General features: G+C 37.2%; 1 protein-coding gene across 1 annotated transcript; it reads right to left on the bottom strand.

The window, feature by feature from the left end:
* Window positions 1-11,136: 11,136 nt before the first annotated feature.
* On the bottom strand, window positions 11,137-15,029 carry LOC124900032 (arogenate dehydrogenase 2, chloroplastic-like). The gene has a single exon (XM_047415192.1). It carries the CDS (start codon window positions 12,081-12,083, stop codon window positions 11,556-11,558), a length of 528 nt encoding a protein of 175 aa, XP_047271148.1. The 5' UTR covers window positions 12,084-15,029; the 3' UTR covers window positions 11,137-11,555.
* Between the last annotated feature and the right edge of the window lie 1,669 nt (window positions 15,030-16,698).

Genomic DNA, 16,698 nt, shown 5'->3' with positions numbered 1-16,698 from the left:
TTTTGGCATTGATGTATTGCCAGACACTCATCCTATTTCTATTCCGCCATATAGAATGGCTCCCGTGGAACTAAAGGAGTTAAAGGAAAAACTTCTAGACCTCCTAGACAAAGGTTTTATTCGTCCTAGTGTTTCCCCATGGGGTGCACCCGTGCTCTTCATACAAAAGAAGGATGGTTCCCTTCGGATGTGCATAGACTACCGTCAACTGAATAAGGTCACGATTAAAAATAAATATCCTCTTCCTAGGATTGATGACCTTTTTGACCAGCTTCAGGGTGCCAAGTGCTTTTCAAAAATAGACCATCGTTCAGGTTATCATCAGTTGAAAGTTAGGGAGTCAGACATACCCAAGATAGCCTTCCGAACCCAATATGGTCACTATGAATTTCTAGTCATGTCCTTCGGGTTGACTAACGCCCCTGCAGCCTTCATGGATCTTATTAATAGAGTGTTCCATCAGTTTCTTGACTGGTTCATCATTGTATTTATTGATGATATTCTGATCTATTCTAAGAGTAAAGAGGATCACGCCAATCACCTCTAAATTATCCTTCAGACCCTTAAGGATCATCAGCTGTATGCCAAATTTTCTAAGTGTAACTTCTGGTTAGACGTTATTGCCTTCCTGGGGCATATTGTGTCCAGTTATGGGATAAGAGTGGATCCCCAGAAAGTTGAATCAGTGAGCAAATGGCCCAGGCCTACAATTCCAACCGATATTCGGAGCTTCTTGGGTTTGGCAGGGTATTACAGAAGGTTCGTAGAGAGTTTTTCTTCCATAGCTGCTCCGCTTACTAAACTGACTTAGAAAAAGATGAAGTTTGTGTGGTCTAACTTGTGTGAAAACAGTTTTGAGAAATTGAAAGACAAGCTGACTACTGCTCATAGTTTAACCCTTTCTGAGGGTGTAGATGATTTCGTGGTTTATTGTGATGCGTCCCGTGTGGGACTTGGTTGTGTATTGATGCAGCGTGGTAAGGTGATAGCTTATGCATTTACGCAGCTAAAGGTGCATGAGCGCAATTACCCCACTCATGACTTGGAGTTAGCAGTCGTGGTGTTTGCACTTAGAATCTGAAGGCACTATCTCTATGGAGTGCATGTGTATATTTATACTGACCATAAGAGTTTACAATATGTTTTCTCATAGAAAGAATTGAACCTCAGGCAGAGGCATTGGATGGAGCTTTTGAAAGACTATGATATGAGTCTGCATTACCATCTGGGCAAGGAAAATGTTGTAGCCGATACCCTCAGCAGGTTGTCTATGGGCAGCATTTCTCATGTAGAAGAAAGAAAGAAAGAGATGGTGAAGGATATTCACCGCCTTGCAAATCTGGGAGTGCGACTCTTAGATTCCGAAGATGGAGGGGTGATTGTTCATGAGTTGGCTAAGTCATCTCTTTGTGCTGAAGTTAAGGAGAAACAGGTTGAAGATCCCATCTTGATGCAAATCAAGAAAGATGTGGGTCAACAAAAGGTTATGACGTTTGAAATTGGTGTTGTTCAGACAGTTGTTCAGAGGATAATTGATGTTGAGGGAACCTTATCTCCCCGTTAGTGTCTCTTTTCATATTTATGACCATGTTTCTGTTATATTGTGTATCTTTTGCATTTCTTTTGTCATGAATTATGTGCATGATTATCAGACAGATAGGGATCTTTCAAGCCTCCATGGTTTGAAATGCTCCTCACGGCCAGGCCCTGGTTCGGGTCGTGACAATAACCATGGTTTCATGTCAGCCTACGCGCACCTTGACTAACTTCATGGGATACCTGCCACCTCCCACCAATAATAGATATCAGGGAGCTTTGTCCACCAAGACTAGAGCAGATGCTTCGAACATAAATAGTACCTTCAAACAAAAGCCTCTGCTAACTATATGAGATATTTGCTGCAAAGAATAGAGAAGATGTCACATGCTGAATGCATAGAATGATTAAATTTTTGGGGGTGGATGGGTGGGGTGGGGGGGGTTTATGTCACGACCCGAATCGGGGCCCTGGCTGTGATGAGCATTCCCGAACCCGAAGGCCCAAACGCCCTCTGTCTTTCTGGTAATCATGCACATAATTCATATGATCAAAGTAATACAAAATAGGCACAATAATACGGAACCATGATCAACAATATAAAATAGTTAAAGGCCTGAAAACATGCCCAACAATATTTAATAAATATCTGTAACCGTCTGCGAAATCTCTACTAACATACTATCTGAATAACTGGGACAAGACCCCCAGCAGACCAAAAACCATACTAAAATAAATACCTAAATGACTAGGCCTTCCGAAGCAAAGAAGGCTCACCAAATGAACTCTGAGATAACCCTGTCTATAGACTCTACTGAGGATCTGGACCCCTAGACTGCGCCGCAGTACCTAGGAGGAAGGGGGTCAGCATAATTGTACTGGCACGCGAAGCAATTCAAAATAGAGTAATTGAACATATATATATATATATAATACGTGACAGCAAATTTTCATCAAACATTATGCATAAAACAGTTTTTGAAAAAAACACATGGGCACCTTCTGAATACATGTAACTTTTTTGTAAATCTTAAACTTTGATCTGTGTATTACTTCTGAGTTAGGTGGTATCCCTTACAAGTCTGATATTCCACGGGCAATATAGAATACGCCATTGACTCGATGGGGAAGCCTCTAACCCGAATATGCCGCAAGGGTTGGAGTTTCTGAATATGATACACCACACGACACTTAAGTTAGCATATAATAATATACCCGGGTCGGCAAACCACGGTTATAGGAAATGAGTTGCTTGAACTCAAGCCTTCCTCAGGGAACCACCTAACATCTCAGTATGCCCATTTTTAACCTTTACTGTACATGCAACAATTTGAATGTCTAAAATCATGATAGTCTGAAATGTCTATTAGTCTGAGTCTGACATAGCATTGGTCTGAATTCGTATCGTCATACCAATACTTGCAAGTCATGATTTCTGAGCCATAATACATTAATCTAAATCGTTCATTTAAAGAATAATTTAGACCACAAAAAACATGCAACTGATATAGAAGATTTCGTTTTTCGAAACTCAAGTCAAAATCATGCAAAAACTTCATCAACATATGGTGGTCTAGTGTCTTTAGCAAATCCATGCACTCTTTTATTACATGTATTATCAACATTAAACATTCATGCTAGATTCCCTCTTTAGTGATTTAAAACCACCTTTAAATCATATCAAGAGTTCAATTATTTCAAATAGTGCTTTTTAGGGATGCATTGCAAAACAATTCATATGCTATGAGAAATCTGAAAAATTCACTAAAGAGGGAATTCACCGAAAATCATGCTCTCAATAAGAATTCATTCTTAAATACATGGTTTCATAAATTCATATTCTCAAATCACTTTGGGGAAGGTCAAAAGACCAAAACAATGATGTTAAATCATTCAATACATGAATATATACATAGATTCGAAAACCCCATTCTAAAACATGATTTTTCTATGCCCATAAGAATTTAGGAAAATCCCGCGTACCTCTATTTCAAAAAATAATGGATGCTTCTTAAAACCTGTGGATTGGGGATTCCGAATCTCTAATCAATTTTGAAAACCTACGGTTAAATCTTGATTTATTTGGGTTTTTAGTTTGAAACCCTTCGGTGTGTTCTTGAGTATTTTTAGATGAATGTGGATGTATTTTGGAGAATTGGAGACTGAATTTCGTGTTTATGGCTGAATAAGGGTGGGAAAAGGACCATTTTGTCCCAAAAACGGAGTGTTTAAGTCACTTGAAACCATAAGATATGCGCCGCATATGATATCACATATATTTGCATAGGTGCTGCATATGATATCGCCTATATTTACATAGGCACCGCATATGCTTTCCTGTGGCCATGTGCGATTGGTTAGGCGATGCATACTACTTTGAAAGGCCATAACTTGTTTCTCGGGTGTCGGATTTTTGGAAAACTGGTATCGTTGGAAAGTTAACTTGAAGACCTATCATTTGACACATAGTAGGCTCTCTAATTCGACATATACAGAGAGTTATGGTCGATGGAAGATAAAAGAAATTACAACATCCGCTAAAACTTAATCGATCGAAATAGTTTCAACTCATCCTTGAGTTGAAGGACCTCTATGGTCTAAATTCATGGTCAAATGGATTCACATACTACATAAACATGCCAAATTGGCATAGGATTTAAGGCTCTGGGATTATCAACGCATTAGAGTCATGGTTTTTATTCTAGCCCGTAATGTGAGGTGTTATATTATCTCCCCCTTGGGATCATTCGTCCCCGAATGATGGATAGAATGTCGAAGTCTTTAGTGTATGGGATAACACGGACACTATATGTTTCCTAAGAAAGAATACACTGATCGGAAACATGACTAAAAGATTGGAACTACTGATGTATTAAATGCTTATGCATGACATGGATATCCATGTCATGGAATACACAACTGAAGCTACTCATAGGCTGAATTCTCATAATGAATCATGCATATCTGATTCATGGATCTGTGACCGAGTTGTTCTCATGAATGCAGGACTGAATACACTGATAAGCTGAACTTTTCTATTGAACATGCATTTTTAATGCATACATATCTGACTGAACTGGCGTATGAACATATGGTTATATACGCAATAATAACTGATGCGAAGCTTGTAATAAGAATCTATGCATGCAACTGAATGGGGTATCTCCCCCTTGGTACCCTATGTCCCTCTATGAATGATCATTCACTAAGATACTCGAAAAACTGAGGCGATGCACAGGGCAGCTACGTATTGAATCATAACTGAATTTCTAGAATCTAAATTTAATGCATGATGCATGAAATTGGCTATACTCGTAACTACTGGTATACTCTATCTTAGAATAGTAGCATGTCTGAGATTTCGAGTAGCATGAATAAGTGCAAAGATGAGAAAACAAGTCATGTGAATCTAACTGCTAAACTGACTTATTGGACATATAGACTGAATTATACTACACCCTCATACTTAACTGGAGTATCTCTCCATCACAATTCTCTAAAGAAATTCTAGCAGTAATAGGGAGCCATGAATCTTGGGTATGGATTACACAAGACATCCAACTGAGGAATCACCACATTGACACTACTCTATAGTCTGGAACATAGGCATATAACTCCTGAATTAGGATAGAATTACCAGGCCTTTGGAATTACAACTTCTTTCTTTCAAGCTTAGCACACTTCTCGAATATCACTTAACTATACTACTCTCCTTAAATATCATATTCATTCAACTCAGGTTAAAATTCTCATATGAGCATTGACAAATCTTTCTACTCATGTCAGAAATAACTTAATCCCTTCGCCGTGATCAAGCCTAACTCTAAGTTATAGAAATACAACATGCCATACCACACTATTATTCTAAACCATATGATACAATATTCTATATCTCCTTTAAAGATCACATCCTAAGTATAACATGCCTTACCACTTCAATGACTACTCTGAACTCTTACTATGAAGTCGCTAGCGCATATAGCGTTCCTTTACAACAATCTCAACATGTCATTCAAGCCTATCTTTATAACCACATATGAACTTCAAAACAAACACCCATAAAGGCATACTTTACATATTCTCTAAACCACTATCAATATCACTCCCACAAGCTACCCCAAGAACATACACATACAAAATTCCACTAACCATCACATAAATAAGAACTTGGCCCCAAACTTACTTCATACTTATGGCCTTATCTAAACAAGCGTACTATGATCTTCCATCAACAAGGAATAATTACTCAACACCACTATCATCACATAAGGAGGAGTCACAAAAAAGGTTAGAACATAAGATCTGGAGGCATGGAATGATACTATATGAAGCTTGACACTCATCTGAGGCCTGAGGAATAGCAAAAATACAACAGGGACTCACCAAAGCGCTATGAATTTAGGGTATTCATGGCGATAAGATGAATCTCTCCAATTATTTGGCATAAAACATGAGTTATGGAAATGGAGCGTGAGTACATGACTCTCTATCATATGTATGAACGTGAACTAATCATGGAACTTAATTGTAAAGCATGAGTAGGTATTAGGATCACTGAGAAATACTGAGATAGGAATGGATTGAGATTCACCCTTACTTTTTGATATTCTACATCATCATGACATCACTACAAGAATCTGAGTGTCTACCTTGGTTATTCGTTTAGTCATCTCCCCCTTAGCTTCAAGCTATCATCTTAAGTTTTAGGAGGTACCTTACTAGACTTTAAACTTAACTGCACTCATTGCACTCTGGGTTCTGAAATATGACAATACACAAAATTAATAAAACTTAACCCAAAAGACCACATATGAGAGTGGAACGCCCACTGCTAATACTACCTCCTGAGGTACACTCTATCATTCTGTAACCCCAATTGTCATCATCTATTACTTGAACACTTACTAACTTCGAATCTTCATGAGTATCCCCAATGTTGAAGTGCACACCCCCTAGTGCCTTTACTCTTATTTCTATTAGCATGACTATCAATGACTCGAGCTTAGATTATAACACCTAGCATGGGTATCGCCATGTCTTCAATGAGCCACTCTATTTCAATCATAGTCTACCAACATAGAAACTTCAAACTTATTTACCTCTGTCAGGAGAATCAAGTGCATATCAAAAGGCTCAACCCTATCAATCAAAGGTCCTTAACTTGGCTATTTAGAACACCATATACCATCTAGCTAGTCTTTTTCTACATAGTAACTCAACGTTACCAGTAGCCACACACAACATGTAATAGCCTTTGAAAAATACTACAGCTTCATACCACCTTGGGCATACTTCTACATCACATATACAACGTCATACTTTATTACGAATCAAATAAACTTAGGCACTTGCATACACTGTTCAAGCCTATAGATCACTTCCATATAACTAGTATCATTAACCAAGGAATCATCATATCCACCTCCATGGCCATCAATTGTTTCAAACTTAATGTCTAGTGCTAAACATGATGTACAACAAACCTTACACACAATCCTCACTTAGAAACTATGAAATAAACATCAAGAAACACTAGTACACTAGAACTTCATAACCATAATAATCGATCATGACCTTACGATTTTCTTTGTCATAATCCATTAGCACGTACTATTTCAACACATCAAGCTTACAAATCTAATCCCACGAAACATGTATCATCAATCTCTTGCCACTATTCACCACCACACCATTTAAATTCAAGCCTATAGTCTAGCATCAATCATTTACAACCAATGAAGAGTGCAACATAATATAAATATACTAATCCTTAAATTTGGGATATTCTACCCAAATACTTCAAAAATATACTACATACTTTCTCACAAGTAGTATTAGTTTACAACTACCAATGAGAAGAAGGTTAAGGGGTAAGGTCACATAATAGACATGATCAACCTTAAGCTTATATTATAACCATACAATCTTATCTACTTATACGATTTTCTCACATCACACTTACTTACCCCAATGGGCATTTAGACTACCTTCATATACCCCCTATGACAATGAGTCTATACTTACAACCTACTAGCTACTCTAGCCATTTTCATTCGTAGCCTATAAGAGGTTTCTATAACCACCTTAAGTATCCACTCTGGGCTCTTTCTCTATTTTGAAAGGAAGAAAAAAAATAACATTCTGAGTCAACACTTTCTCTACAGACTACCATACAATTCATAAATGGTACCACCACATTAGTCTACCACCACGGTAAATCATTCTCAATCAATGGTTATTCAACTATAAATATTTAATCACAAAAGTTACCGTCACTCTAACCTCTAACCTTGTGACTTCATATCACAAACTTCTTGCTCTAATTTTACTACCAATAGGTCATAACACCGACATTCTAACTTATACTACTACTCGGGTGAAAATACAGTTCCAACAAACACAAGAATAACAAGATGAACAACAAGTTGCTAGTGAATCGAAATAGGCCTCACATGGCTTCACTAGACTTTTGTTTTCAACAACACAATGATTTTAAGATTACAAGAGATAGAATATTGATACACAATATTCAATGACTCAAGAATACACATGTTACTCTTGTCTTAACTGAACGCCTCATAAGAACGAGGACATAATTTTACACTAGGGAACTCCTCTTCCGTCCTTTGTGGAACTTCTGAAATTTCTACTAGATAATCGAAGAATATATGGAAACACCAAAGTGAGGAAGAAATTAGGATAACTTTTCTTTTCGTATGGGTGAAACCATAGCACGAATTAGAGTATGAAGGAGGAACATTCTAACTCTATAGCACGAACTAGAACATGAAGAAAGAGAGACATTCCTAAATGCCTAGTAGCCTCCCACTTATAAGTATGGCGCGCTACACACCCATAAATAAGACTCTACCCGATGAGATTTCGCAGACACTCTGGGACTATGAACCATGCTTTGATACCAAGTTTGTCATGACCCGAACCGGGGCCCTGGCCATGACGAGCATTCCCGAACTCGAAGGCTCAAAACGCCCTCTGTCTATCTGGTAATCATGCACATAATTCATATGATCAAAGTAATACGGAATAGAAATAATAATACGAAAACATGGTCAACAATTTAAAATAGTTAATGGCCTGAAAACATGCCCAATAATATTTAATAAACATCTACAACCGTCTACGAAATCTCTACAGATATACTATCTGAATAACTAGGACAAGGCTCCCAGTAGATCAAAAGCCATACTGAAATAAATACCTAAATGACTAGGCCTTCCGAAGCAAAGAAGGCTCACCAAATGAACTCTGAGACAACCCTGTCTGTAGACTCTACTAAGGATCTGGACCCCTAGACTGTGCCTCAGTACCTGGGAAGAAGGGGGGGTCAGCACAATTGTACTGGCATACGAAGCAATCCAAAATAGAGTAATTGAACATATATATATATATATAATACGTGAGAGCAAATTTTCATCAAACATTATGCATAAACTCAAGCCCTCTTCGGGGAACCACCTAACATGTCTATATGTAAATTTTTAACTTTTTCTGTACATGCAACATTCTGAATGTCTAAAATAATGATAGTCTAAAATGTCTATTAGTCTGAGTCTGATATAGCATTGGTCTGAATTGGTATTGTCATACCAAGACTTGCAAGTCATGATTTCTGAGCCATAATACATTAAGCTAAATCTTTCATTTAAAGCATAATTTAGACCACCAAAAACATTCAACTGATATAGAAGATTTCGTGTTTCGAAACTCAAGTCAAAATCATGCAAAAGCTTCATCAACATATGGTGGCCTAGTGCTTTTAGCAAATCCATGCACTCTTTCATTACATGCAGCATGAACATTAAACATTCATGCAAGATTCCCTCTTTAGTTATTTAAAACCACCTTTAAATCACAACAAGAGTTCAATCATTTCATACAGTGCTTTTCAGGGATGCATTGCAAAACAATTCATATGCTATGAGAAATCTGAAAAATTCACTAAAGAGGGAATTCACCAAAAATCATGCTCTCAACAAGAATTCATTCTTAAATACATGGTTTCATACATTCATATTCTCAAATCACTTTGGGGAAGGTCAAAAGACCAAAACAATGATGTTAAATCATTTAATACATGAATATATACATAGATTCAAAAACCCCATTCTAAAACATGATTTTTCTATGCTCATGAGAATTTAGGAAAACCCCGCGTACCTCTATTCTGGAAAATAATGGGTGCTCCTTGAAGCCTGTGGATTGGGAATTCTGAATCTCTAATCAATTTTGAAAACCCATGGTTAAATCTTGATTTATTTGGGTTTTTAGTTTGAAACCCTTGGGAGTGTTCTTGAGAATTTGTAGATGAATGTGGATGTATTTTGGAGAATTGGGGACTGATTTCGTGTTTATGGCTGAATAAGGGTAGGAAAAGGACCATTTTGCCCCAAAAATGGAGTGTTTAAGTCACTTGAAACCATAAGATATGCGCCGCATATGATATAGCATATATTTATATAGGCGCCGCATATGATATCGCCTATATTTACATTGGCGCCGCATATGATATCGCCTATATTTACATAGGCACCACATATGCTATTGCATATGCTTTCCTGTGGCCATGTGCGATTGGTTAGGGGACACATACTACTTTGAAAGGCCATAACTTCTTGCTCGGGTGTCGGATTTTAGCAAAATTAGTATCGTTGGAAAGTTAACTCGAAGACCTATCATTTGACACATAGTAGGCTCTCTAATTCGACATATACAGAGAGTTATGGTCGATGGAAACTGACACAAATTACAACATCCACTAAAACTTAATCGATCGAAATAGTTTCAACTCGTCCTTGAGTTGAAGGACCTCTATGGTCTAAATTCATGCTCCAATGGATTCACATACTACATAAACATGCCAAATTAACATAGGATTTAAGGCTCTGGGATTATCAATGCATCAGAGTCATGGTTTTTATCCTAGCCCGAAATGCGGGGTGTTACAGTTTAAGTTTTAAGTTCCAAATCTAGATACCATTGTATTTGAGACGTATAAATTAGTTATTGCAGTTGTATCGTCAAATTATTTCATGGTAGTGGTGTTTGATACGCTTGGTGCAGCTCTACTATTCCACGGTAGGTAGGTGGGAAGATATAACTTAATCGCTAAAATTTGAACCTACAAACATCATATGTATGCATCAAATTATGAAGAACACCGCTATATTTCTTCTTCTCTTGCTCTCCCTAAAGACTAAATCATTTTACTAGCAAAGATGAGGATGCAAAATGTGAATTCTCCTTTTCCCTTACCACTTTATAAGTATATTAATGAGCATAGACATTATAACAACGGTTTACCATTGTTAACTCCTTAGGTCAACATGTTCTCTTGCTTTCCATAAGGATGATAAATTACCAAATAGTGCTTCAGACTAGCTCGTATACTTAAAACTTGACTAGTACGTGCAGAAAACAATGCCATATGGAAACTCATTCGATATAAGAGAACATCATGGTAATCAAGAATCATACATCCGTTATTCATAACTAACATAAAAGCTTCATTCTAAAGCATAAGAAATTCATGTTCACGGAGTCCATCACGTAAATGTAAATGTGACTCTCTTCAGAAGAAATAAGCGAACACATAACTCTCATCTTCAAACATAAATACATGAGATACAGAATAGCATATCCAGCAACAAACAAATAATGTTAAATGAATTTTCCATCCTAAACTACATTCTTCAACATCTAAAATGTAATCACATCAAAAGTCACTCTCCTACCACAAATGTTCCTAAACTATCAAAAGGACAGCTGACGTTACAGGTAAAAATATTTATAGTTCTTTTGATGGTCTTACAATTCGACACCTAACCCCAGCTCTAAGGTTGAATTAAACAACAGCATAAGCAGCAGGATGAGCATGTCCTTGTAGGATAGTTACATTGCTAATATTGAATTGTAACAAAAATTGTGTTAGAACATCCTTTGAGTCCCAAAGCAAAAGGTCACCAACAGAAATGCAAACATACCAAGATTCAGAAATTTGCTCAGTTGTTGTTCTGAGATTTGATGGCATCCGATGAAGGGGCTGGCAGTGCATAGCCATTCTTCTGCAATTTGGTTAAGATATGCCTCTGTCCTGCTTCCTCCGCTTTCCCAAACAGTTGCCTTCTCAACACTTCATGTAAATGCCCAAACAACTCCTTCTTCAAAGTCTCAAAAGCCAAGTCAATTCTTTCCAATTCCTCCATAGCATTTTTATTATACATAAACAACCCATAGTACAAATCAAAACTATCATTAGTAGTATTCTCCACTAAATTCAACAAAGTCTCATACCCTTTTGTATTAATCGGAGTCGTCTCCAAATCCAACTTCTCCAACGCCCTCCCCATTGTATGTGTAATAAACTGTGAACCAGCAGCACACCTATAATGTTCAGAACATGTCATTTCCACCATCCTACACCCTTCTTTTTCCCTTGCTGTTCTTGATTTCCCTTCACCGATACGAACTTTATCAAACACAAATGCCAAATCTTTCCAACTATCCTTCCCACTTTCAGGTCCAAACATAGGATGAGTACACAGTATATCAAAATGGGTAGGCAAAACTTGAAGAAAAATATTCTTAGGAAATTCTTTAACAGACAAAACATCAACAAACAAGGTATTCCTTTGCAGCCTCTGAATAGGCAGTGATTTATGTACAGGTTAAGTGGATATAATTGAAGTACAAATTACAATAAAATCAGGGTATTGTTCACATAAATCATGTGGATCTTGGAAAAAAGAAACACCAAATGTATTAGCAATATTTGAATAATCAATTCTTTAATGAGCAAATACAATATGACCTTGTCTCTGGGCGAATTATATTTATATGAGAGGGGATGATAATTTTTGGGCTCATGACCCTTCTAATATCTGCAGTTGGTACTGGAAACACTTGCACGAAATCAAGCTGGGAATGGGAATGGTTAGTTGGTGTGATCAGGATAGATATACTCTAACCTCTTATGGAATGCATTCAGCTTCCAAGAGCTACAATGCATTGGAGGGAGGGAGATCTACATTTGAGGGAGCTGAGTTAATTCGGAGCAAATTGTTATTGCCAAAACGGAGGTTTCTAATGTGGATTGCAGTGCAGGAAAGGCTACTCACAAGGGAAAGATTAGCAAGATTGGGACAGCACTGTGTGGATGACAAGTGTGTACTCTGTGATAAGCAGGTGATCGAGAGTGCTAGGCACTTATTTGCAGAATTTGACTGGTCCAAAGAGGTATGGCATGGTCTCACCGGTTGGCTTGGAATTACGGTCAACCAGGAATATGTGCATATGACAATGCATATCTTGAGTAAGGTATGATGAAGATTCATGAATGCCACTGATAATGGAGATAATACTCCAAGGTAGTCACCATGCTTTTACAGTATAAACCATCAAATATGAAATGCGTAAAAAGCTGATGCAACATTGAAGAGGCAAAAAAGATAAGGTGTCTCCAAAATTACTGATCAATCTAATCAAAATGCAGTCCTTAAAATGTCAGTTTCAAGGCCTTGAAAACAGAGAACACGGGAACAAACAGAAATTTGGATCAAAGATGCTACAAGGCAAAACTTCGCATGCTATTATATCATGGATGAAAAAAACACGGTATTTGATTACAAAACATTTCCTTCCTGGAAAGCCTTAAAGGCCCTTTGAAGTCACTCTGGCCTTTTCCTTGCCTTCATCTATAATTTTCATTATGTAGGTGCCAAAGTGTTCACCTCTTCCCTGGGTCACAAACATAGTCAGCAGACGGTAGGGTCAGATAAGCTACCCCTTATTTCATGCATTTAAACACTGCTATGAAGAAAAATCTGTCCAAAATATAGGTCACAAGACTGAGACAAACCGAAACTTCATACAGTATGGGATAACGGTAATTTGTGGGCCAACTTACATGCACAACAACTATGCCACGAAGTATGAGGTACCTCACACTAGCACCAGTACTAGGTTTCTGGGCCACCATGGCTTAGGAATATTACCAAACACTTTTGCCTCTATTGAGGATTGAACCCTCATCTCCTATTTCTTTTTAGAATACAAACATATAAACATCAGCACGATTGTTCTGGAATCCAAAATGGTACTCACAAAATTCTTGCTCTTCTTTCAAGGATCCTAACACTTCTAAAATTAGATCATCACTCTGTATATATTCAGACTTAAACCAAAAGGAAAACTAAGAATATAGTTTGATTTGATCGTTTGTAAAGTGCAATTTGTATCTTCAAAGCATCTATAGTTCCTCCCTTGTCAAATTATCCACCAAACAGTTACTGGGACAATTTTCCATCTGCCTCTATTACAAATGTCTCCTTCATTCCAGCTTGCAAGGACTTCAACAGTACTGTCTAGCATTGACCATATGACACCCTTCAAGTTTATGAACATATCCCATAGTTGGCTAGTGATTTTACAATGTAAAAACAGATGGTTAATTGTCTCTGTCTCTTGTCTATACAGATAACGTCTTGAACAAAGCTATATGCCTCTTTCTAAGGTTTTCCCGAGTTGAAAGAGCTTCTCTAGCAGCTAATTAAGTGGAACGAGCCACCTTATATGGCTCATCTCCTATTGTTTTCAACCTAGTTTATTGACAGCTAGACCATACCAGGGTGCAACTTTTCTTTTTATAGTTCCTAAGTTGATATGTCTGTCTTATTTTGTCAGCTAAAGAGAACTTACTACTGTTCATCTCATTTCATACAAAGTCTAAATCCCATATTCACATAAAAATCAATTGAGGCTTCCTATTTAGTCATGCAAAAGAATTGCTTTTGCACTTTATGCTGCAGTCAAGTAGAGATCCCAAGTTTTAATTCATCTACTTCAATTTATTTGTGCAAATTTGTTTCAATCTTGGTGGGTAGGTGTATCCAAAGCTTAATCTTGTAGGCTGTAGCAGTCTGGTCATGGATTTATTGAGGTGCGACCTAGATGACCAGAGCAGCTTTCCACAAAAAAAAGTATTTTCATACTTTATGCCATATCGAGTTTTAAGAATTTTCACATCCTAGTGAATTGCATAACTTGGTTGATGGATGTGACAATACAACAAAAAATTTATTAGTATCAAATACAATACACATGCGTTCTTGATACAAGTAAGACAAGGAAACACAAAACAAACACCAAAATCAGTCCACTAGCCAAGAAATCGAGGACCTCTTTTGGTGACCCCTCTCGGATTTGCTACCAACAAGAAGAATACAAGGCACAAGGGCGTAATAACACCAAAACAGTAGCAACAAAACAAGAACAAGATGAACAATAGAAAAATTTCGGATTCCATATTACCAACACAAACACATGGTTACAATATCAACACTACTACACGATTACAAAGAAACAAAAGGATAGATAGTTAGACAAATTGAAGGTATAATATTAACAACCCAAAAGCCTATTCCACTCTTGGACCTTTAACATCGCACACATCAAATACCTAACTCTTACATTGGCACAAGAGTGACCCCGATCTCCCAAGCATCCAACGTTTCCAAGCTTGAATCCAACACGAGCGATTCCACACTCAAGTTGATTTCCCTAGTTACAATTTCGGGTTGGTGGTCTTCTCTCCTTAGAGAGGAAATGTTTCAAGTGTTATAAACTCATAATATTCATAAAAATCTCCTAATGAAACCCTACATTATTCTATTTATAGTGTATTACAAATAATAGGTAAAATGATCAAAAGGCCCCTTAGTGAAGGGGCACCCCTCTAGTCTATGTAGTGGACTGATTTGGCCCTTTTAGTGTATGTAGTGGACTGTTTTGGTGTCCATTTAGGTTCTCCTTTGCACTTAATTGTACACACCAAGCCTCGGGTCTAACGTACACCCTCATAAGTCCATCTACGTGATTGTACTTGTAACAGTTCTTCAAATGTGGTATCTGACTTTGAAACTTACCACTTCGCACATTAACACTTAATACTACAATAGCAGCAACAACAACAACAACATACCAGTGTAATTCAACAAGTGGGGTCTTGGGAGGGTAATGTGTGTGCAAACCTTGCCCCTACCTCATGTTTCCAACAATCCCTTGGCCTAAGAAAAAGCATAACAAAGCAGTCCGGTAAAAGGAGCACCAGAAGTGTAGAAGCCATGATAAAATACTAAAGATAACATGACAATGCATTCTAAAGAAAAAGAAATAACCTATTCAACAAAATAATACTATAATTGAAATGCAAGAAATAACAGATAGTAATAGAAATCGATGAATAAGAAAATACCACGAGTTTTGCTAAAATTACTAGAATGTAAGGTTAAGAGACACAACACTCAACTACCTATTGGCCTTATACCCCAATTTGTGTCCTCAATAGCCTTCTATCTTAAGATCTTATCCTCGGTGAACTGAAGTTGAGCCATGTCATATCTAATCACCTCTCTTTCCAATACTTCTTCGGCCTACCTTTCTCTTGCTTCTTCCAGTCAATTGCATGTCAAATACTGCAACAACTGATTTATATGTGTCTAATACATTACACATACATTCTTCAAATATGTTGAGCTAAATTTGGAACTTACCTATTCTAACATTAACAGGCTCAACTTCATCTTACCGAGGACAAGATCTTAGATAGCAAGCTATGGAGGATACAAATTAGGGTAAAAGGCCAGTAGGTAGTCGACTGTTGTGTCTCTTAACCTTACCTTAGTAATTGTAGCAATACTCTTGTAGTTTCTTGTTCTTAGATTTCTATTATTATTTGTTATTTTTTGTGCTTCAATTATAGTATTATTTTTTTGTAGAGTACATTCGTTTTCTTCAAAATGCTTTGTCATGTTATCTTTAGGATTTTGTCGTGGCTTCTACAATTTTGGTATTCCTTTTCCCGAACTGCTTTGTTATATTTTTTTCTTAAGCTAACGGTCTACCTGTAACAGGAGGTAGGGGTAAGGTGCATATACACTACTCTTCCAAGACCCCACTTGTGGAATAACACTAGTATTATGTTGTTGTTGTAGTAGTAGTGTTAAGTGTTAATGTGAGGATTGGTACGTTCCAAATTCAAATACCATATTTGAAGAATTAATATATACTGTATTTGATACACATAAATTAGTTGTTGTAGTTGTATTGTCACAACCATCTACCAAGTTATGCATATCACTAGAATTT

Source organism: Capsicum annuum, chromosome 7 (genome assembly GCF_002878395.1).
Source record: "Capsicum annuum cultivar UCD-10X-F1 chromosome 7, UCD10Xv1.1, whole genome shotgun sequence".
Taxonomy (NCBI): domain Eukaryota; kingdom Viridiplantae; phylum Streptophyta; class Magnoliopsida; order Solanales; family Solanaceae; genus Capsicum; species Capsicum annuum.
The sequence above is the reverse complement of the archived record's forward strand: the minus strand, read 5'-3'. Positions and strand labels throughout refer to the sequence as shown.

What these genes read in the sequence shown, in the direction of transcription:
- LOC124900032 (XM_047415192.1), bottom strand. Translation starts at nt 12,083, where the DNA reads ATGTTTGGACCTGAAAGTGGGAAGGATAGTTGGAAAGATTTGGCATTT.